This window comes from Cynocephalus volans, chromosome X (assembly GCF_027409185.1).
Source record: "Cynocephalus volans isolate mCynVol1 chromosome X, mCynVol1.pri, whole genome shotgun sequence".
Taxonomy (NCBI): Eukaryota; Metazoa; Chordata; class Mammalia; order Dermoptera; family Cynocephalidae; genus Cynocephalus; species Cynocephalus volans.
In genome coordinates, this window is record NC_084478.1 from 84,186,424 (window position 1) to 84,210,670 (window position 24,247).

Genomic DNA, 24,247 nt, shown 5'->3' on the forward strand with positions numbered 1-24,247 from the left:
GTAGGGTGAGAAGCAAAGTCATGACTCTGAAACCTAGCACTGGCTGCACTGTGGCTGATGTTTCTGCACACATATAAATCACATCATTTTGGCTTAATATATGACCCCCCCCCCCAGCAGTAACCTGATACAAGTGGAGATTGCAGAAGCACGTTGGGAAGGGCTCAGAAACATGGAAATTCCAGTCCAGCCCACTGTGGAGAGATGAATTGAGTCATGTTGAAGACAATGCTTTAAAATAGTAGATTTAGAAATAACTATATCAAAAAAGACTTGTCAAAATGTAAAAAGAGGAAAAATTACTTTTAAAAAATTTACCAAGTGAAGTGTAAAACAGACACCAACGAATATAACTCCACCCTTAACCGAGCAGTGATTACAAAGGACTTATTCTTTCTATTTTAACCATTTCTGTATTGTTTGCATTTTATGAGGTTCTGCTACTTTTATAATCAAGAAAAACAATAAAGCTTTTTTTTTAAGTTCATCATTAGGGAACGGTAAATTAAATCACAGTATATGGTCATCTAAAAAGTGAAATGCATTTGTTATACTAACATAGAAAGAATCTATATTATTAAGTGAGAAAATCAAGTTATAGAATAATATGCACATTGGATAGAATAATATCCAATTAAAAAACACAACCAAGCCTATACAAATATACACATTTATACTTGCATAAATGCAATAAAAAATAAATGCAGAGAAAAAGATATAGAAGAATACAAAAAACCCTAAATATAGTAGTGGACTGTGAATAGATACAGGAGGGGGACAGTGGGAGGAGAACTTAAAATTTTTATCATATATTTCTGTATTGTTTAAATTTTTAATAATTTTTAAAAATTGAAACATAATTGATTGTACATTATCTGTGGGGTACAGTGTTGAATATCAATACCTGTGTGACATATGTGATGCCAAAATAAGGATAATTAGTATATTCAACATTACACACTGTAATAATTTTTTGTGGCCCTTTACCAATTTCTTGCTAACCCCCCTCCTCTTTTCATTAGTCTGGTAACCTCAGTTCCATTCTCTTCTTTTGAAAGTTCAATGATTTATTGTGATCTTTCTTTCCTTCTTTCTAGCTCCCACTTCAATGTGATGACATGCAATGTTTCTGTGCCTGGCTTATTTCACTTAACATAATTTTCTCAAAGTTCATCCATGTTGCTGTGAATGGCAGAATTTCATTCTTTTTTATGTCAGAGTAGTATTCCATTGTGTATATATACAACATTTTTCTTATCCAGTCATCCATTGAAGGACATTTAGGTTGGTTCCAACACTTAGCTATTGTAAATTGAGCTGTGATAAACATGGGAGTGTAGGTGTCCCTTCAACATGATGATTTCCATTCTTTTGGGTATACACCCAGTAGTAGGATTGCTGGATCATATGGCAGTTTTATCTGTGGTTTTTAAAGAAACCTCCATACTGTTTTCCATAATGTCTGCACTAATTTACAGTCCCACCTATAGTGTAGGAGGGTTCCACTTTCTTGACATTCTCGCCAACATTTGATATTCGCTGCCTTTTTGATAATGGCCAGTCTAACTGGTGTGAGATGATTTCTCAATGTGGTTTTGATTTGTATTTCTCTGATGCTTAGTGATGTTTAGCAATTTTTCATGTCTGTTGGCCATTTGTATATTTTCCTTTGAGAAATGCCTATTCAGCTCCTTTGCCCATTTTTTAAATTGGGTTACCTGGGGTTTTTTACTGTTAAGTTGAGTTCCTTGTATATTTTGATATTAATCCCTTATCACATGCATAGTTTGCAAATATTTTCTCCCACTCTGTAGGTTGTCTTTTTGACCTGTTAATTGTTTCTTTCACTGTGCAGAGCTTTTTAGTTTGATATAATCCCATTTTTAAATTGTTTCTTTTGTTACCTGTGCTTTTGGGGTCATATTCATAAAGTTCTTGCACAGTCATATTTCCCAAAGTGTTTCCCCTATGTTATCTTTGAGCAGTTTTATAATTTCAGATCTTACATTAATCCGTTTTGAGTTGGTTTTGGTGTATGGTGAGAGGTACAGGTCTAGTTTCATTTTTCTACATATGGATGTCCAGTTTTCCCAGCACCATTTATTGAAGAGGAAGTCTTTCTTTCAATGTATGTTTGGGTGCTTTTGTCAAAGATCAGTTTGCTGTAAGGATGTAGGTTGATATCTGGGTTCTTTTTTCTGTTCCATTGGTCCCCGCATTTGTTTTTATGCCAATACCATGCTGTTTTGTTACTATAGCTTTGCAGTATAATTTGAAGTCAGGTCGTGTTATGCTTCCAGCTTTAAGTTTCTTTGTTTTGTTTTTGTTTTTACTCAGCATTGCTTTGGCTATTTGGGGTCTTTTCTTGTTCCATATGAATGTTAGTATTGTTTATACTATTTCTGTGAAGAATGTCATTGGTATTTTGATAGGGATTGCATTGAATCTGTAGATTGCTTTGGGTAATATGGAGATTTTCACAATGTTAATTATTCCAATCCAAGTGCATGGAATACCTTTCCAATTTTTTGTGTTCTCTTTGATTTCTTTCACCAGTGATTTGTAGTTCTCATTGTACAGATCTGTTACCTCCTTGGTTAAATTGATTCCTAGGCTTTTTTTTTTTTTTTTTTTTTTTTTTTTTTTTTTTTTGGTGACTATTGTAAATGGGCTTGCTTGCTTGCTTGATTTTTCTTTTAGTTTGTTATTAGAGTATAAAAACACTACTGATTTTTGTGTGTTGATTTTGTATCCTGCAACTTTACTAAAATCGTTTATCAACTCTAAGAGTTTTTTTGTAGCGATTTTGGGCTGTTCTATATACAGGATCATGTCATCTGCAAACAAGGACAATTTGATTTCATCTTTTCTAATCTGGATGCCTTTTATTTCTTTGTCTTGCTTGATTGCTCTGGCTAGTACTTCCAATACTATGTTAAATAGGAAGGGTGAGAGTGGGCATCATTGTCTTTTTCGTATTCTTATGGGAAAAGCTTTCAGCTTTTCCTCATTCAGGATAATATTGGGATGGGTTTGTCATATATGGCTTTCATTGTGTTCAGACACTTTACTTCTCTACCTAATTTGCTGAGAGTCTTTATCATGAACAGATGTTGAATTTTGTCAGATGCTCTTTCTGCATCTATTGAGATAGTCACATGGTTTTTCTGCTTGATTTTGTTGATGTGATGTATCACATTTATAGACTTGCCTATGTTGAACCATCCTTGCATCCCAATAATAAATCCCACTTGATAATGGTGTATAATTTTTTTCATGTGCTGCTGTATTCTGATTGCTAATATTTTCTTGATGATTTTTGTATCTATGTTGATCAGAGATATTGGCCTGTAGTTTTCTTTATTGTTGTATCTTTGTGTGGTTTTGGTATAAGGATGATGCTGTCCTCACAGAATGAGTTTGAGAGAATGGCCTCTGTTTCCAGTTTTGGGGAATAATTTGAAGAGAATTGGTATTAATTCCTCTTTAAAGAATGATAGAACTCAGCAGTAAAGCCATCCAGTCCTGGGCTTTTCTTTTTTGGGAGACTGATGGTTACTGCTTAAATCTCAATGCTCATATTCAGGCTTTTCTATTTCTTCTTGGTTCAGTCTTGGTAGTTTGTATGTGTCCAAAAATTTGTCCATTTCCTCCAGGTTTTAATTTTGGGGGAGTATAGTTCTTTATAATAGTCTGTAATGATTCTTTGTATTTCTGTGGTATCAGTTCTTTCTCCTTTTTCATTTCTGATATTTGCTCTCTCACTCTCTCTCTCTCTCTTTTAATAGTTAACCCAGTTAATGGCTTGTCTATTTTGTTTATCTTCTCACAAAACCAAGTTTTTGTTTCATTTATCTTTTGTATCATTGTTTGGGCCTCTATTTCATTTATTTTTAAAAATTTATTTTATTTATTTTTTAAAAAAATATTTATTTATTATTTTATATTTTAAGATGCTGCTGTAGAGCAACTGGGGGGGGGAGGGAGAGGGAAATGGGGAAGGAAATAGGGTAGGAGAATAAGGAAGGAGGGCAGCGTGGTCAAGGCCCATGGCACCCTCCTCATTCCTGCATGGGAGTCCAGGGGGCTTCCAGAAGAAGCTTGGTCTTTGCTGGGCTAGATGCAGATGTCAGAGGGATGTGGCTGAATCCTTCAGCCACCCACCACCCCAGCTTGAGAGGCCAGGGTGTTTCCAGTAGTAAATCAGTGGTTGTCACTCAGTTGGTTGCAGATGTCAGGGGGTGTGGCTGAGGCTCTTGACCACCTGACACCTCAGCTTGGGAGCTAGGGGCATTTCTAGAGATGGATCAGGAGATGCACTGGGCTGGTTGTGGATGATGGGGGGGGTTGCCAAGGCCATCAGTCCCCCACCACCATGGCTCAGGAGCCTAGGGCACTTACAGCAGTGGCTGAGAGGTCATCACTGGGATGGTTGTGGAAGTCGAGGAGGTGTGGCTGAGGCTGTCGGCCCCCCACTGCCCCAGCTTGGGGGAATGGGCTGCTTCCTGTAGCAGCTTGGTGGTTGCTGTTGTGCTGGTTAGGGATATTGGAAGGCATGGCTGAGGCCCTTGGCCCCCCACTGCCCCAGCTTGGGGGCCCAGGATGCTTCTGGTGGCTGCTCAGTAGTGGTCACTGGGCTGGTTGCAGATGTTGGAGGGGAATAGCCAAAGCCATCACCCTGGTTCAGGAGCTTGGGGCATTTCCTGCTGTCGCTCAGTGGTCGTTGCTGGTTTGGTTGCAGATGTCAGGGCAGCATGGCTGAGGTCCTCAGTTCCCCACTGCCCCAGCTTAGGAGTCTGGGGCTCTTCAGGAAGTGGCCTGTCGGTCATTGCTTGGCTGTGTGTAGTCATCAAGGGGGCATGGCTGAGGCCCACCATGGCCCTCTCACCTCCCTGTTTTGTGAGCCCACGGGGCTTCTGGACCTTCTAGCTTTTATAGGTGTTCTTTGGTGGTCTTAGAACTTCACTAGTTAGTATCAAACTTTGTCTCTGATCTGTGGGTATTTTGTTTTTACTTTCAGTTCTGTGTTCGATTATTCACTGCCCCATCACTTAAACTCTGGACTAGAACTAATTTGTTATCCTTTGTTTACTTCTAAAATGGGGGAACTTCCTGTGGGGATCAGCACTTGAGCCCTGTAGTTGAGCTAAATTGGTGCTTTATTGCTAAATTTCCTGGAGAAGGCATTTTGTGCACCTCAGGTTTTAATTGTTGACCTTGTGTGTACTTCTGGTTCTTGTGAGGTCTGATACGCCTGGGTTGCGTAGAAACTCTGGTCTGGGCCTGAGTTTTTACAGCAAACTGCATGTCCTGCAGTTCTATATTTCTGACTATTCTACAATGAGTGGGCCTGCACTGACTGGGGGGCAGCTCAGCTGTCCACGCTATGCCCCAATGTTTTCCTAGTGGGCCCATCTCCCTCACCACCCATACTCCAAACACTTCCCATTGGATGGGCCATGTGCCAGTGCCTTGCAATGACTCACCAGCCTCTCAGTGACTCCTTTTTTTAGTTGTCTATGTCTCCTTGCTCCTATATGAGTCCATAGGAACCCTGTTAGTGGTCTTGCTGGCTTAGGAGCCACCAAGGACCACGTCTCTGCTGTCAACTCCAAGCAACTACATACAAAGGGCATAGCTGTGGCTTTTTCCAGCTCTTCCTTCATGTTCTCACCAGCTCCAGCCTTGACACAGCTGGGACTCAAAGTGATAGGAGTGGTCCATTTTTTTTTTTCTCATTGTAGCTTCTCCTGCCTTCTTGAACTCTGTAGGTCTCTCCTCCTCTTCCCCTGATCTCTAGAAGCCCCACCTTGGCTGTCATTGCTTTATAATAGTTGTAAATTGGTTGATATATGGGAAAGAGTGATCCTGGGGACTGTCTATTCTGCCATCTTGACTGGAAAGCCCGCCTCTACTGCATTTAGTTCTGCTCTTATCTTAATGATTTATTTCCATTTACTTATTTAAAATGTTTTAATTTAAATTTGTCAATATACAATGTAGTTGAATTCGTGTCCCTTTACCAATTCCTAGTCCTATTCCTCCCTCACTCTCCCCATCCCCATCAAGATCATATCCAGTCACTTAACTTAACAAGTTCAAGGAATTGTTGTGATTGTTGTATTGTCTTCCACCCCTCCATTTGTTTGTATATTTATTTATTTATTTTTATTAGCTCCCACAAGAAAGTGAGAACATGAGGTATTTCTCTTTCTGTGCCTAGCTCATTTCACTTAATATAATTTTCTCTATGTCCATCCATGTTGCTGCAAATGGTAGTATCTCATTATTTTTTTTATAGCAGAGTAGTATTCCATTGCATAGATATACCACATTTTTCTTATCAACTCATCTGATGAAGGGCATTTAGGCTGGATCCAGCTCTTGGCTACTGTAAATAGTGCTGCAATAAACACGGGAGTACAGGTATCACTTTGACATGATGATTTCCATCCCCCTGGGTATATACCCAGCAGTAGAATAGCTGGGTCTTATGGTAGATCTACCTGTATTTGTTTGAGGAACCTCCATACCATTTTTCATAAAGGCTGCACCATTTTGCAGTCCAACCAACAGTGTAGGAAGGTTCCTTTTTCTCCACATCCACACCAGCATTTGTCATTCTCAGTCTTTTGTATATTAGCCATCCTAACTAAAGTGAGATGGTATCTCAAAATGGTTTTGATATGCATTTCTCGAATGCTGAGTGATGTTGAACATTTTTTCATGTGTCTATTGGCCACTCATATATCTTCCTTTGAGAAATGCCTATTCACCTCCTTTGCCCATTTTTTAAATTGGGTTACCTGTTTATTTTTGCTGTTAAGTTGTTTGGGTTTCTTGTATGTTCTGGATATTAATCCTTCGTGAGATGTATATTTTGGAAAGATTTTCTCCCACTCTGTTGGTTGTCTTTTTGCTCTCTTTATTGTTTCTTTTGCCGTGCAGAAGCTTTTTAGTTTGATATAATCCCATTTGTTTATTTTTCCTTTGGTTGCCTGTGCTTTGGGGTCATATTAATAAAGTCTGTATGCAATATCCTACTTCCTTGAGTGTTTACCCTATGTTTTCTTTAAGGAGTTTTATTGTTGCATGGCATATATTTATTTCTTTAACCCATTTTGAGTTGATTTTGGTATATGGTGAGAGGTACAGGACTAATTTCAGTCTTCTACATATGAATGTCCACTTTTCCTAACACCATTTATTGAAGAGGCAGTCTCTTCCCCAGTGTGTAGTCTTGGTGCCTTTGTGAAAGATCAGATGGCTGTAGGTGCACTGGTTGATTTCTGGATTCTCTATTCTGTTCCATTGGTCTGTGTGTCTGTTTTTATGCTAGTACCATGCTGTTTTTGTTACTATCACTTTGTAGTATAGTTTAAAGTCAGGTACTGTCATGCTTCTGGCTTTATTTTTTTTTGCTCAAGATTTCTTTGGCTATTCATGGTCTTTTTTTCTGCCACATAAATGTTAGGATTGTTTTTCCCAATTCTGAGAAAAATGTCATTGGAATTTTGATGGGGATTGCATTCAATCTGTAGATTGTTTTGGGTAGTATGGACATTTTCACAATGTTAAGTCTTCCAATCCAAGAGCATGGGATATCTTTTCATCTTCTTGTGTCCTCTCTAATTTCTCTCAACAGTGGTTTGTAGTTCTCATCAGAGATTTTTCACATCCTTGTTTTACTTTATTCCTAGGTATTTTATTTTTTGGGGTGGCTATTATAAATAGGCTATCTTTCTTGATTTCTTTTTCTGTCAGTTCATTGTTGGAGTATAGAAATGCTGCTGATTTTTGCATGTTGATTTTGTATCCTGCAACTTTGCTGAAATGATTTATTAACTCTAAGAGTCTTCTTTCAGCTGTACTATATATAGGATCATATCATCTGCAAACATGGACTGTTTGACTTCATCTTTTCCAATGTGGATGCTCTTTATTTCCTTCTCTTCCCTGATTGCTCTGGGTAGTACTTCCAACATTGTGTTGAATAGGAGTGGTGAGAGTGGGCATCCTTGTCTTGTTTCTGCTCTTAAGGGAAAAGCTTTCAATTTTTCCCCATTCAGGATGATATTGGCAGTGTGTTTGTCATATATGACTTAATTGTGTTGAGATACTTTTCTTCTATACCAAATTTATATAGAGTCTTTATCATGAATGAATGTTGAATTTTGTCAAATGCTTTTTCAGTGTCTATAGAGATGATCATAAAGTTTTTGTCTCTGATTTTATTGATGTGGTGTATCACTTTTATTCATTTGCAAATATTGAACCAACCTTGCATCCCTGGGCAGAATCCCACTTGGTCATGGTGTATAGTTTTATGTATGTGTTGCTGTATTCTATTAGCTAGTATTTTATTGAGGATTTTTGCTTCTATATTTATCAAAGATATTGGCCTATAGTATTCTTTTTTTGTTGTATCTTTGCCTGATTTTGGTGTCAGGGTGATATCTGCCTCATAGAATGTCCTTGGGAGAATGGCATCTGTTTCATTTTTTTGGAATAGTTTGTAGAGAACTGATATTTATTATTCTTTAAAGGTTTGCTAGAATTCTGCAGTAAAGTCATCTGGTCCTGGGGTTTTCTTTGTAAAGAGACTGCTGATAACAGCTTCAATTTCTTTGATTGTTATTGGTCTGTTCAGATTTTCTATCTTCTTGGCTCAGTGTTGGTAGTTTGTCCCTTTCCAAAAATTTATCCATTTCCTCCAGATTTTCAAATTTGTTGTTGTATAGTTGTTTATAGTAGTCTCTAATGATTCCTTGTATTTCTGGGGTATCATGTGTAATATTGCCTTTTTCTTTCTAATGTTTATTTGTGTCTTCTTTGTGTTTTTTAGTTAGGCTTGCTAATTGTTTGTCAATTTCATTTATCTTTTTAAAAAACCAACTTTTTGTTTCATTGATCTGTTGTATCTTTTTTTGGCTTCTATTTCATTTAGTTCTGTTCTAAACTTAATTATTTCTTTCCATCTACTAACTTTGGGTTTGGATTGTTCTTGTTTTTCTAGACCTTTAAGGTGAAGAGTTAGGTTATTTACTTGCCATCTTTCCATTCTTCTTCTTTTTTCATTCTTCTGAAATAAATTTCTCCCTTAGTACTTCTTTTGCAGTATTCCACAGGTTTTGGTATGATGTGTCATTATTTTCATTACTTTCAATAAAGTTTTTGATTTCCTGTTTAATTTCTTCTTGGACCCATATGTCATTAAGTAGAATGTTGTTTAATTTCCGTGTGTTTGTATAATTTCCAGAGTTTCATTTGTTATTAATTTCTAGTTTTTATGCATTGTTGTCTCCAAAAATAGAAGGAATTATTCCATTTAAAAAAAAATTTGTTGAGACTTGATTTGTGACTTAATGGGGTCTATCCTGGAGAATTTTCCATGTGTTTATGAGAAGAATGAATATTCTGTGGTTGTTGGACAAAGTGTTCTGTAGATATCTGCCAAGTCCAATTGGTCTAAAGGTTGTTTAGACCTTGTGTTTCTCTGTTGATTTTTGCCTGGATGATATGTCCAGTGTTGAGAGTGAGGTGTCCAGGTCCTGTACTATTACAGTATTAGTGTGTATTTCTTTCTTTATATCTAATAGTGTTTGCTTTATAAGTCTAGCTGCTCTGATGCTGGGTGCATACATATTTATGATTGTTATGTCTTCTTGTTGGATAGATCCTTTTATAATTATATGTGGCCTTGTTTATCTTTTTTTATGGTTTTTGATTTAAAGTTTATTTTTATCTGATATAAGAATAGCTACTCCAGCTCATTATTCATTTCTATTTGCTTGGTATATCTTTTTCCATGCTTTCACTCTTAGTGTACGTGTGTCTTTACAGGTGAGGTGAGTCTCTTCAAGACAGCATATTGTTGGGCCCATCTTTTAAATCAAATTGGTCAGTCTGTTTCTTTTGAGTGGGGAATTCAACCCTTTTACATTAAAAGTTATTATTGAGGGCTTCTGGTCAAGATGGTGGAATAGATGGTCCCCAGTGTCATTCTCTCCCACAAATCAACCAATTTACAACCATAAAAAAGCAATAACAGGGCCAGCCCCATGGCTCACTCGGTTGAGTGTGGTGCTGATAGCACCAAGGCTGCGGGTTCAGATCCTATATAGGGATGGCCAGTGCAATCACTGGCTGAGCGTGGTGCAGACAACACCAAGCCAGGGGTTATGATCCCCTTACTAGTCAGAAAAAAAAAAGCAACAGCAGCCAAGCTTGTGCCACTAGTGCTCAGGGAAGGAGGAGAAGAGACCTATGGACTGCATGAGGGTGGGCAAAACCATGATGAGAAAAAGAAAGAACCACTCTGACCATTTTGAGGCCCAGCCTCTTCCAGGCTGGAGCTGCTGAGCACATGGAACAGGAGCTGGCAAAAGCCATAGCTGTGCCCTTCACATGAAGTTGCTTGGAGGCAGCAGAGGAGCAGAGTGCCTTCGTGGCCCCCAGGCGAGCAATACTAGTAATAGTGTTCTTGTGGATCTACATAGGAGTGAGGAGCCACAACAGTTGAAACCAAGGTGTCACTCAGAGGCCAGTGAGTCATCACAAGGGACTGGAACACAGCCCATCCCATGGGAAGTGTTTGCAGCATGGGCGGGGGGGGGGAGACAGGCCCACTGGAGGAACACTGGGGCACAGCAGGGACAGCTGATCTGCACCCCAATCAGCACAGGACCACTCAAGAGGAGACTGGTTAGGAATATAGAATTGCATGGGGTGCAGTTTTTTTAAAAGACTCAGGCCCAGACCAGTGTTTCTACACAACCCAGGTGCACCAGATTTCACTAAAACCAGAAGAACCTATAAAGTCTGCCATTAAAATCAGAGCTGCACAAAAAGTCTTCCCTAGGGAATCAGCAGCAAAGCAGCAATTTAGCTCAACCACAGAGTTCAAGTGCTGGTCCACACCAGAAGGTCCCCCAATTTAGAAGTAAGCAAAAGACAACAAATTAGTTCCAGCACAGACTTTGAGTGGTGGGAACAGCAAATAATCCAACACAGAACTGAAAGAAAAAACAGAGTACCCACAATCAGAGACAAAGTTTGATATTGATTAGTAAAAGTCTCATTTCATCAAGGAACACCTATACAACCTAGAAGGACTGGAAGTCCCCTGGACTACCAAACCAGAAAGGGGGAAGGGGCCAGGGGCCTTAGCCATGCCCCCCAACACCTGCAACCAGTCCTGAGGGTGGGGGTCTCGGGCCTTGGCCACACACCCCTGACAAGCACAACCACCCCAGTGATGACTACTGAACCACCATAGGAAGTGCCTGGTGCTCTACTGAGCTGAGGCAGTGGGGGGCCGAGAGCCTCAGCTGTGCACCACCTACACCTGCAGCCAGCCCAGTGTTGACCACCAAGCTGCCACAGGAAGTGCCCCAGGATCTCTGGATCCAGGGTGGTGGGGGGTCGTGGGCCTTGGCCATGACACCCCAACACATGCCACCAGTCCAGCAATGACCACCAAGCCACAGCAAGATGGGCCCCACGTTCTCAAGCTGGGGTGGCAGGAGGCAATGGCTTTTGCCACAACCCCCTGACATCTGCACCCAGGCCAACAATGGCCAAGCTACTGCTGGAAGCTCCCATTGTCCCCTGTGGGAATGTGGGGGGTGCCACAGGCCTCAATCCTGCCCCTCCTCCATCCTCCTTCTTCTGTCACATTTCCTTCCCCTTTCTCCTCTCTCCCTCCCTCACAACTGCTCTGCAAGAACATCATAGAATGTAAAAAATAATATTAATAAGAAAAAAGTTATTATTGAAAGGTATTGGTTTATTCCTGGCATTTTAATGATTGTTGTTTGGAAGTTTTAAATATCTTTTGTTCCTTTCTTTCTGATTTACTGTTTGTATTCTGTGTTTGTAAGTTTCTTGCAGTGGTAGATAAACTTTTTTTCTCTTTATTGTTAGAATTTTTATTTTACTGGTGGGTTTTGTACTTTCTTGAGTATTCATGGTAGTGATGGTTGTTTTTCAGGTACCAGACTCAGTACTCCCTTGAGAATTTCTTAAAAGTCTGGTCGTGTGGTAGTGAACTCCTGCAGTTTTTGTTTGTCTGGGAAATATACTATTTGACCTTCATTTTGGAAGGATAGCCTTGCTTGGTAAGGTATTCTTGGCTGGCAATTTTTGTCTTTTAGTATTTTGAATATATCGTCCCACTCTTTTCTGTCTTCTAGGGTTTCTGATGAAAAGTCTGATGTTAGTCTGATAGAGGTTCCCTTATAGGTGGCTTGACACTTCTCTCTTGCAGCTTTTAAGATTCTCTCTTTGTCTTTGAGTTCTGCCAATTTGACTATAACATGTCTTGGAGAGGACCTTTTGGGGTTGAATCTGTTTGGGGATATTTAAGCCTCTTGAATCTGAAGACCTGTATCTCTCCCTATATCTTGGAAGTTTTCTTCTATTATTTCATTGAATACATTTTCAGTGCCATTTCCTTTTTCCTCCCCTTCTGGAATACCTATGATTCACATATTTGAGTGCCTACAGTTGTCTCTTATCTCTCTTAGATTTCCTTCAAATTTTTAAATTCTTTTTTCTTTTTGTTTGCCTTTGCTATTTCGAACAGGCAATCTTCAAAGTCAGATATTCTCTCTTCTGGTTGTTCTAGCCTGCTGGTTAAGCTCTCTTTTGTGTTTTTTATTTTGTTGAATGAACCCTTCAGCTCCACAAGCTCTGCTACATTCTTTTTCAGGGAATTGATTTCTTTGTACATTTCCTCTTTCAGGTCCTGCATAGTTTTTCTCATTCTGTTGTGTTGTCTAACTGAGCCTTTTTGTATCTCATTTTTTTCCCTTAGAATTGTTGCTCAAAATTCCTTGTCAGTCATTTCAAGGACTTCCTGTTCTATAGGATATAGAACTTGAGAGTTGTTATTTTCTTTTGATGGTTTCATACTTTCTCGGTTTTTCATATTTCAAGTATCTCTCCATTGGTGTTTAGACATTGTGGCAGAAGCTTTCATGGTCCACTTTTTCCACCCTGGTGTCTTCAGCTATGGCAGCTAGTTTTGCTGTTGCTCAGCTGCCTGTTGCTCCCTCAGGGCCTGTGGGTCATCAGTTTGGGCTTCTTGAGGGTGGGGCCTCACCTGGTCTGGATCCGTGGGGGCTGCCGGGCTGGAACTGCTGTATTGGGGTCTGGGGGTGGTCGGTTTGGGCCTCTCGGGGGCAGGGACTCATGTGGCCTGGATCCCACAGGGGCTGCCAGGTCAGAGCTGCTCTCTTGGGACCTGGGGGTTATTGGTTCCTGTTTCTGTCTACTAATTTTGGGATTGGATTGTTCTTGTTTTATTAGTTCTTGGAAGTGTAGAATAGGTTGTTTGTTTGGGATCTTTCTGTTCTTTTGATGTAAGCATTTACTGAAATAAATTTCCCTCCTAGTAATGTTTTTGCAGTATCCCACATGTTTTGGTATGATGTGTCTCTATTTTCAATTAGTTTGAAGAAATTTTTAAATTTCCTGTTTAATTCATTCTTGGACTCATAGATCACTCAGGAGCATGTTGTTAAATTTCCATGTATTTGTATAGTTTCTAGAGTTTCACTTGTCATTGATTTCTAGTCTTAATCCCTCATTGTCTGAAAAGTTAATTGAAATTATTTCAATCTTTTAAATTTGTTGACTTGATTTGTGACCTAACATGTGGTGTACCTGGAGAATGTTCCATGTGCTGATGAGAAGAATGTATATTCTGTAGTTGTTGGATGAAATGTTCTGTAAATACCTTCCAGGTCCAATTAGTCTAAAGTATAGGTTAAGTCCTGTGTTTCTTTGTTGGTTTGTTGCCTAGATGATCTGTGCAATGCTGAGGGAGGTGTGTTCAGGTCTCCAACTATTATTGTATTGGGGTCTATGTCTTTCCCTTGGTCTAATTGTGTTTGCTTTATATATCTGGTGTTGGGCACATACATATTTATGATTGTTATGCCTTCTTGCTGAATAGATCCCTTTGTCATTATATAGTGGCCTTCTTTGTCTCTTTTTATGGTTTTTGGTTTGAAGTCTATTTTATTCAATAAAAGAATAGCTACTCCTGCTCATTTTTGGTTTCCATTTGTGTGGTATATCTTTTTCTATCCCTTCACTATTAGTCTGTGTGTGTCTTTACAGGTGAGATGAGTTCCTTGTAGATAGCATCTAGTTGGGTCCATCTTTTTAATCCAATTAGCCAGTCTTTGTCTTTTGAGTGGGGAGTTTAATCCATTTACATTTTGGGTTTTTATTGAAAGATATTGCCTTACTCCTGGAATTTTATCAATTTTTGTTTGGATGTTTTAAATCTTTTGTTCCTTTATTTCCCTTTTATTGTTTGTCTTCAATGTTTGTTGGTTATTTGAGGTGGTAAGGTTTTCTTTCTCTTCCTCATTTGTAGTTTTGTTCTTTCTAACAGTGGGTTTTATTCTTTCTTTTGTATTCATGGTACTGATTATCATTTTTCAGATTTCAGATGCATGACTCCCTTGAGGATTTCATGTTGGGCTGCTCATGTGGTGGTGAACTCCCATGTTTTGTTTGTCTGGGAAACACTATTTTTCCCTCATTTCTGATGTATAGTCATGCTGGGTGTAGTATTCTTGGCTGGCAGTTTTTTTTCTTTTAGTATTTTGAATAAATCTTCCCATTTTCTTCTTGCCTGTAGAGTTTCTGCTGAGAAGTCTACTCTAAGTCTCATGGGGGTCTCATTATTGGTGACTTGATGCTTTTCTTTGCTGCTTTTAGGTTTCTCTCTTCATCCTGAGCCTTGCCAGTTTGAATATATTGTGTCTTGGAGAGGACCTTCTTGGATTGAATCTGTTAGGGGATCTTTGAGTCTCCTGAATTTGAAGGTCCATGTCTCCCTATACCTTGGAAATTCTCCATTATCCTTTGTTGAATAGGTTTTCAATGCCTTTTCTTTTCTCCTCCCCTACTGAAACACCCATGATTTGGATGTTTCTGTGCTTAATGTCTGCTAGCTCTCTTAGATTTAATTTATTTTCTAATTTTTTTTTCCTTTTTTTTTTTGGTCTGCCTGGGTTATTTTGAAAAGACTGTCTTCAAGATCAGAAATTTTTTCTTCTGCTCACTCTAACCTGCTGCTTCAACTCTCAGTTTTATTTATTTCACTGAATGAATCCTTAAGTTTCAGGAATTCCACTACATTCTTTTTTAAGGTATTAATCTCTTTGTAAATTTCCTCCTTCATGTCATGGATATTTTTTTCTCATTTCATTGTGTTGTCTAACTAAGTCTTCTTGTATCTCATTGTGTTTCCTTGAGATTATTGCTTGGAATTCCTCTTCAGTCACTTCAAGTGTTTCCTGCTGTATGAGTTCTAGTACTTGAGAATTACTATATTCCTTTGGTGGTGTCATATTTTCTTGTTTTGTTATATTTCTAGTATCTCTATGTTGCTGTCTGGTCATTCAGTAGAGCAGTTGCTTATTCTATTGCTCTGGAGTGCGCTTTTAGGAGATAGACCCCCTACTCTCTTTCCAGGCTCTGCTGGTTACTCTGAATGTGTCAATGCAGTTGTGTGGGCAGCAGGCTGCCTCTATGTTGGCCATGGCTGCTACTGTGGTGATGAGCTTCTCTTGCAGTGGCAGTGGCAGTGGCTGTGGTGGACCACCTGTGCAGAAGCAGTGTCTGCCACATGCTCCTGCCTTCTTTTGGTTAGGGGGTCCCTGGGAGTACTACTGCTTTCTGCCAGGAGTGGGGGAGCTGCTTGCATCTTCTGCCTTGACCCCCAAGTGTGCTCCTTCCTTCTCAATAAATATTATTTTTGTAATAAAAAATTAATATTTAAGAGTTTTTTAGAAGTGGTTAGCTTCTACAAAGGGGACTTTTATTTGTTCCCCAGACCTTCATTATAAAGTAATTTTACAATTATAAATATAAAACCATATTTTATTGAGAGTACTGAGATAACTGCTCCAAACCAAACTGAAATTTCTTATATAGTCATACTGTGGCCTCACCTTTTTCCTCCAGTGCCCTCTCACCCTCATGGTATTTAGATATCACCAATCAACTAAGGTTAGTATAATTGTGAAGCTGACACAAAGCAGATATTTCTGTGCTCTGGATTTTCAAGTGGAAACTCGATTAAGTTCTTGTACTAGTTTTCTAAGGGTGCCATAAGAAAGTACCACAGACTGGGTGCCTTAAATGACAAAAATTTATTTTCTCACGATTCTGGAGGCTAGAAGTCCAAGATCAAAGTGTTTGCAAGGTTGGTTACTTCTGAGGCCTCTCTCCATGGCATGTAGATGGCCATTTTTTCCCTGTGCCTCTACATGGTGTTCCTTCTGTACCTATATCTGTGTCCAAGTGTCCTCTTCTTATAAGGACCCCAGTTATACTGGATTAGGGCCCACTCTAGTGACCTCATTTTAACTTAATTACCTCTTTAAAGGCCCTTTCTCCAAATATAGTCACATTCTGAAGAGAGGGGACACACGTTAGCCTATATCAGTTCTATTATTTAGAAATTACATCTATTTCTGAAAAGAAATAAGCATTTTAACTTTAAGGGAGAAATAAAAATTTAGTATGCAAACTATTCAAAACATAAATTGTCAGAGAATGAGTTAAACTTTAAAAAAACGATTACTAGCCCTTTTTGAAGATGAGCAACTGTGGGCAATGCATTACTCGTGATTATAAGTGAATTGTCTTATGGATCGTGTTTAATGTCCATCTCATTCCTAACTTCATCTCAGCCTAATCGCATCCTTGGACCCTACTAAATTCCTTACCTTCAGCTCATCCTCAGGGGCAGAAGAGGGAAAATGTTTTGGTCAAGATTTTTAAAATATGGATAGTATGATACTGAATGAGATCATCTATGCAAAACACTTAAGAAAGCAAAATAAATACATTATTATCCTGTTTTTCAGTATGATCTATTGAAGTATATATGAACTCATGTTGTAAAAGAAGAATTTCTGAGTTCCTGTATAACCAAGGCTGACATAATATATAATATTCTAGACTGTGATTCAGATGACCTGGGCTTTAGTCCTTTCTGTGCACTAGAATCAGCATGACAAGGTTGACATACTTTATTTCTTTGGATTTAAATTGTTCTACCTATAAAATACAAATGCATGGATTTAGGCAATATTCACAAGAGGAATCATAAGGAATTATAGTAATGAAATATGCTTCTTAGAAGAAAGATTTTTCAGGTCCTCTCCAATGTTAATACCAGTAACAGTAATCATCATAATAGTATCCACTCTTATTTAGTTTATATTCATCATGTGCTAGGTACTATGCCAAGAGACTTACATACATCATCTCATTAGTGCTAAAAATAACCACAAAAGTTAGGTATTATCTTCATTTTACAGAGAAAGTGAAACTTAGAAAGGTTAAGTTCCCCAATGTTATATATGTGGTAAGTAGCAAAGTCAAGACTTGATCCCTGGTAGATCTGGCACCAGAGTCTTTGCTTATTTGCTACTATTACAATGCTTTTAACAGTGCATTAGAGACTGAATTTTATCAGCAACTGAATTTGTTTCCTAGGGCTGTCATAACAAATTACCACAAACTGGGTGCCTTAAAAACAGAAATGTATTATTTCTCAATTCTGGAAGCTAGAACTCTGAAATCAAGGTGTAGGTAGGGTCATGCTCTTGCTGAAGGCTCCACGGGATTATACTTCCTTGCCTCTTCCTAGTTTCTGGTGGTTGCCGGCAATCTTTAGCATTCCTTAGTTTGTGGCAGCACAACTCCAATCTGCCTCTTGTCTTCACATGGCCGTCTTCTCTCTGTTTGTATCTGTATATCCAAATTTCCCTCTTTTTATAAGGACACTAGTTACTGGATTCGGGCTCACCCTAATACAGTATGACTTCATCTTAACTTGATTACATGTGAAAAGACCCTATTTCTAAATAAGTTCACATTCACTAGTTCCAGGTGGGCATAAATTTTGGGGGGACACTCTTCAACCCTGTACAGGAACCATTATGTAGACAGAAAAAAAAAAAAAAAAGGAAAAACTTTTGCAGTATGTTTCATTATGGTTTTCTTAAGCTTTGGAGACTGAATGAAAGGTTATGTGATTTGAGGCTTTCATTTCTTAGCCTTATGTTTTCTTGGCCTAAGCCAAACAATGTTCCTACTGGCAGTCCTATACTGTATTGTTTTCTACTTCAATAGTGCAGTCTAGTTTGAAACAAGTCACAGATTCACAGGGTTAGAAGGGACCTCAGATAGTCATTAGCCTATTGGTCTGTTTGTAGGCAAGGCTCACTGAGTTATGCCAGATAGTTGGGTACCTGATACCTTCTGAAAAGGGGATTTCACAGCATCCCTTAGTAACCTGATCTAGTGTTCAAAAGGTTTTTTTTCACAAGTCTAACCTTTGACTGTCTGGTTTCAATTGAATCCATTTTTAGTTTATGGATTCCACTGTCTTTGAGAATCCTGACTTAAAAAAGTAACAACTGAGATTGTTAATACTTAACATTTGCAAAACAGTTTACTGCTCTGTACTTCCACTAGCTTATAATAAATCTGTACGATGTTATTAAAGTAGCCTCATTTTATGACAATTGAGGTTCAGAGAAGTTGATTTACTTTCCAAAGGTCATAGAGCTAGTAAATGTGGAGCTGGAACTCCAACCGAGATCTTCCATCTCCTAAATCCTGTGTTTTGTCCCATTATGCCCCACTGCAGAATGAAGAAGCAAAATCAAATCCAATTCTTTACTGTGTTGATAAATTTAGGAACTATCAGGAGAGAAGTGCTTTGGAATCATAGAATCCTAGAGACAGAAGAGACTGTACAAATTATACATTGTGGTGACAATCTCCTACAGAACTCAGATCCTGATAACTGGATTGATGCTACCAGGAAGGCTTTGAACTGAGTTGGGCTTGCGAATGACACCCCAGACTGACATAGTTGAGTTCACTGATAACACACACACAAATGAAGATATGGTACTTTGGACACTGGAAAAGGGAGGAATTGAGGATCATGCTTCTGAGTAAGGAGCTCAAATAAGCAAACTTTGGAGTTGTGGTTAGAAAAGTAAAATATAAATGCAAATTTGCTTAAGAGCATGGGTTTTGAATTCAGACAGTTCTGGATTTGAATCTTACCACTTGCTAGATAGATGACCCAGGATAAGTTACTTATCCTCTCTAAATTTCAGGGTTTTTTCCGTATAAAATGGACATAAGAGTATCTACATCACTGTGTTAGTATAAATATTAAAGGATATAATGGATATACAATACTTAGCAGAGTACCTGGCACAAAAAAATTGTAGTTCTTGGTAATAAGAAGATTATTGTTATTATTCCTATTATGGTAGAGCATCATCTAAGCCCCCAACCAACTTGTCTTGAAAATTTATTGTGAAAAATATTTATTTATAATTATTTAATGTTTGTATACAGAAGATGATCTCTGACATTAAGAACGATGCATAAGAATAAGAGGCAACCCATAACTTGTTCTAATTTGTAATAATAGCACAAACATTTATTGAGTCATCAGTATGTGATTTGTTCACCACTGTTCTAAGTGCTTTACATGCATCAACTCCATATTTTCACAACTCTATGAAACAGGTATTATTATTTCTATTATACACATGAATAGAATGAGCACAAGGAGGTGAAATAACTTACTAAGAAGCAGCAGGGCTAGGATTTGAATTCAGACAGAACCCACATGTTTAACTACCATGATCTACAGTCTCCCAATCACTCTGCTCTGTTGCTTCTATAGCTGACACCTCTGTTAAATGAGTAATAGGAAACTGGAGCTGTAAAACAACATAATATGAATGCCACGTAGGCTAATGAATTATAATAATGAATTCCTATAAAGTGAGAATTAAAAGTGGCTGTATAAAGTGGCTACATAAATACTTATGGCTATTGCTGATAAAATATTATAAACCTAACAGTTTGTTAATACTCATGTTTAGCTCATACTTTTTTAATGGAAAATGCCTCAATCTCTTTAGAAAGGTAGTATAAACTGCAGATCATGCCAAGATGGTGGTGAGGAGTGGAGAGAGCACAGTAAATATAATGGAATTGTGATGGGGAAGGACTTAGCCCTTAAATTCCCCTGTGGAGCCCTTACTCCATGCCTTGAAGAGAGGATGAATTGGGCAGAAAAGCAAGGTACCTAGGACAATAGTGATGAACCAAGAAAGTGCTTAAGGTCACTATGGCAGACAGAATGGATACCTATGTCCTTCTTTACCATAAATCCTGGTAATTTTCAATCCCTGTCCTACAGCCAAAGGGGCTACTGAAAATATGTGCTGCTCTATTTCTGGCTAAGCTTCCTGAAAACCATAATCCTAAACTTTGCACTCAGCTAAGAGTATTCCTGGGAAAGTTGCTCAATTTATAGGTTTTATGTAATTAGATAGGAAGAAGGATATAGCCCTGACCAATACAATTTACAACATCCTCTTACCTTTTTCTGCTGGGCTCAAAACAGTCACTGTGAAGAGAGAGAGAGAGAGAGAGAGAGAGAGAGAGAGAGATCAAAGTTAGTGATATTTAAAGATGTTTCTTCTAACTCATTTTTTCACAGCATCATTTCTAAATTTATTTTATTTTAAAAAACGTTTTGATTGTACATATTTATGCGGTATGACATGATATGTTGATACATTCTGTAATGATCCAATCAGGGTAATTAGTATATAATTTTTGAGCAATTTATACAATTGTACTTTAGGAAGCCACCAGGCTAAGATGAGGGAAGGCAAGGATGATTAAATTCCATCCTTCGCTATCTTCCTTCATCTTTTTTTTTTTTTTGAGAGTATTTATTTATTTATTTATTTAATTTTATTTTGTCGATAACATTGTGATTGATTATTGTTTCCCCATCACCAAAACCTCCCTCCCTCCCCCCTCCCCCCTTCTTCCTTCATCTTAAACCTTCAGTAATTAAGACATTCTACTCATTCAACAAATACAGGTTTAACCTGATTTAAAAAAGAAAAAACTACAACAAATGGAAACACTCAAGCTATATAACATGGTAGTAAGAAATTAAAAGCTGGTAAATTAGGAGAGGATCATTTATTTTCCTAAGTATTCACTGTAGAACATCTTTAAATACCAAGTTTCTCTTGTACATTTGAAGGTAATATGGTGTGACTATTGCATGTCAGCTCTGAAGTCAGACTGGGTTAGAAGCCCAGTTTCACTAATTTGTGACCCTGGGCAAGTTTTTTTAACTTCCTTAATAGTACCTACCTCACAAGGTTACTTGTGAGAATTAAATGAGTTAAATGCATCTAGCACAAGACAGGTACTCAATGAATATTAATTATTATCTTTGAACTAAGATTATACAGAGTAATGGAGCTGGAAGGAATTTTAGGGATTATCTGGTTCAGCTATCTCATTTTAAAGATGGGAAAAATGGGCTGGAGTAGTATCAGATGATTCGCCTAAGGTCATACAAGAAGTTAGTGGTAGAATTGAGACTAGATTCTACCCTCCAGGGCTTTTTCCATGTACCGTGCCTGCCTCCCCCAAAATTCCTTGCTGGTTTACTGTGATATATATATATATAACTTTTCTTTAGAATGTCATTAGTACAAAGTGAGGCCTACCTATTTTTACTTACCATCACCATCTGTGTGCACTTGTACTAGGTGCTAAGGTTAAACAGAGATTATAAATCATGGCTCTCAATCTTGAGAACCTATTAAATTAAGATGATTTTCATACATAATGATCAACAGATAAGTGTCAGATAAATGGGAAAACACACAAACAGAATGAGAGTATATTTTAGCAGTTATTTTCTCAGGCCCTTATCAGTCATACTTTCTCTTTCTGTCTATTTCTGTTGTGTCTTAAAGCATTTTCCTTTTAATGATCACTTGAATGGACTTTGTTAAAACTATTTTATATTTATGTGTGTGTGTGTGTGTGTGTGTGTGTGTGTGTGTGTGTGTGTATACACATTTTATTGTAGCATAGTTGATGGTACATATCTGTGGGGTAGAGAGTTTAGCATCAATACCTGTGTGCAATATGTGATGCTCAAAACAGGACAATTAGTATATTCAACATTATATAATGTAATCATTTTTCATGGCCCTTTACCAGTTTCTCCCTTATCCCCCTCCTTCCTTTCCCGGTTCTGGTAACCTCAGTTCTGTTCTCTCCTTTTTAAAGTTCAATGTATCATTGCGATTGTTGTATCTTTCTTTTTAAAATCCATTTGCTTATTTATTTTTTTAGCTCCCACCTATGAGTGAGGACATATGGTATTTCTCTTTCTGTGCCTGTCTTCTTTTACTTAACATGACTTCCCCTAAGTTAATCCATGTTGCTGTGAATGGCAGAATTTCATTCTTTTTTTATGGCAGAGTAGTATTCCATGGTGTATGTATCCACATTTTCCATATCCAGTTGTCCACTCGTGGACATTTAGGTTGGTTCCAACTCTTGGCTATCGTAGAGCTGTGATAAACATGGGGGTGTAGGTATACCTTCTACATGATGATTTGCATTCTTTTGGGTATATACCCAGAAGTGGGATTGCTGGATTGTATGGCAGTTCTATCTGTGGTTGTTTGAAGAACTTCCATACCATTTTCCACAATGACTACACCAATTTACAGTCCCACCAACAGTGTATGAGGGTTCCCCTTTCTCCACATCCTCAAAAGCACTTGTTATTCTCTGTCTTTTTGATAATACCCAGTCTAACTGGGGTGAGATAATATCTCAGTGTGTTTTGATTTGCATTTCTATGCTGAGTGATGTTGAGGCCATTCTCCCAAAATCATTCTATGAGGCCAGCATCACCCTGATGCTAAAACCACTCAAAGATACAACAAAAAAAGAAATCTATAGGCCAATATCTTTGATGAATATAGATATAAAAATCCTCAATAAAATATTAGCAAATAGAATACAGCAACACATCAAAAAAATTATACACCATGATCAAGTGGGATTCATTTCAGGTATGCAAGGATGGTTCAACATATGCAAGTCAATAAATGTGATACATCACATCAACAAAATCAAGGACAAAAACCATATGATTATCTCAATAGATGCAGAAAAAGCATTTGATAAAATTCAACATCCCTTCACGATAAAGACTCTCAGCAAATTAGGTATAGAATAGTATCTCAGCACAATAAAAGCTGTACATGACAAACCCACTGCCAATATCATCCTGAATGGGCAAAAGCTGAAAACTTTTTTCTCTAGGAGCAGGAAGAAGACAAGGATGCCCACTCTCACCACTCCTATTTAACACAGTATTGGAAGTACTAGCCAGAACAATCAGGCAAGAGAAAGAAATAAAGGGCTTCCAGATTGGGAAAGATGAAGTCAAGTTGCCCATGTTTGCAGATAACATGTTCTTATACATAGAAAAGCCTAAAAACTCTACAACATAACTCTTAGAGTTTATAAATGATTTCACTTAAGTTGCAGGATACAAAATCACATGCAAAAATCAGTAGCATTTTAATACTCCAACAACAAACTAGCATTAAAAGAAATCAAGAAAGCTAGCCCATTTACAATAGTCACACACACACACACACACACACACGCATGCACGCATGCACACACACACACACACACACACACACACACACACACACACACACACCTAGGGATAAATTTAACCAAGGAGGTGAAATGAAAGAATTATACAACAAGAACTACAAATCACTGTTGAAAAAAAATAAAGAGGACAGAAAAAGATGGAAAGAAATTCCATGCTCTTGGATTGGAAGGATTACCATTGTGAAAATGTCCATAAAATCCAAAGAATCTCACAGATTCAAAGCAATACCCATCAAAATACCAATGGCTTTCTTCACAGAAAAGGAAAAAAACAATCTTACCTTTCATATGGAAAAACAAAAGACACTGAATAGCCAAAGCATTCCTGAGCAAAATAAATAAAGCTGGAGTCATAACACTACCTGACTTCAAATTATACTACAAAGCTATGGTAACAAAACAGCATGATACTGGCATAAAAACAGACAGTTGAACCAATGGAACAGAATAGAGAACCCCAGATATCAACCTGAATGCTTACAAACTGATCTTTGAACCCAGAAATCAACCCACACGCTGACCACATACATACAAACTGATCTTTGACAAAGGCACTAAGAACATACATTGGGGAAAAGACAGCCTCTTTAATAAATGGTGCTGCAAAAACTGGACATCCATATGTAAGAGAATGAAACTAGACCTGTAC

General features: G+C 38.0%; 1 protein-coding gene across 1 annotated transcript in view; it reads right to left on the reverse strand.

The window, feature by feature from the left end:
- ZDHHC15 (zinc finger DHHC-type palmitoyltransferase 15) overlaps positions 1-24,247 on the reverse strand; it is a 120,691-nt gene that overhangs the window by 71,177 nt on the left and 25,267 nt on the right. The window contains exon 2 of the mRNA XM_063083977.1: positions 20,456-20,482. Within this exon, the coding sequence (XP_062940047.1) occupies positions 20,456-20,482 (27 nt within the window). The remainder of the gene's footprint in view (positions 1-20,455; positions 20,483-24,247) is intronic.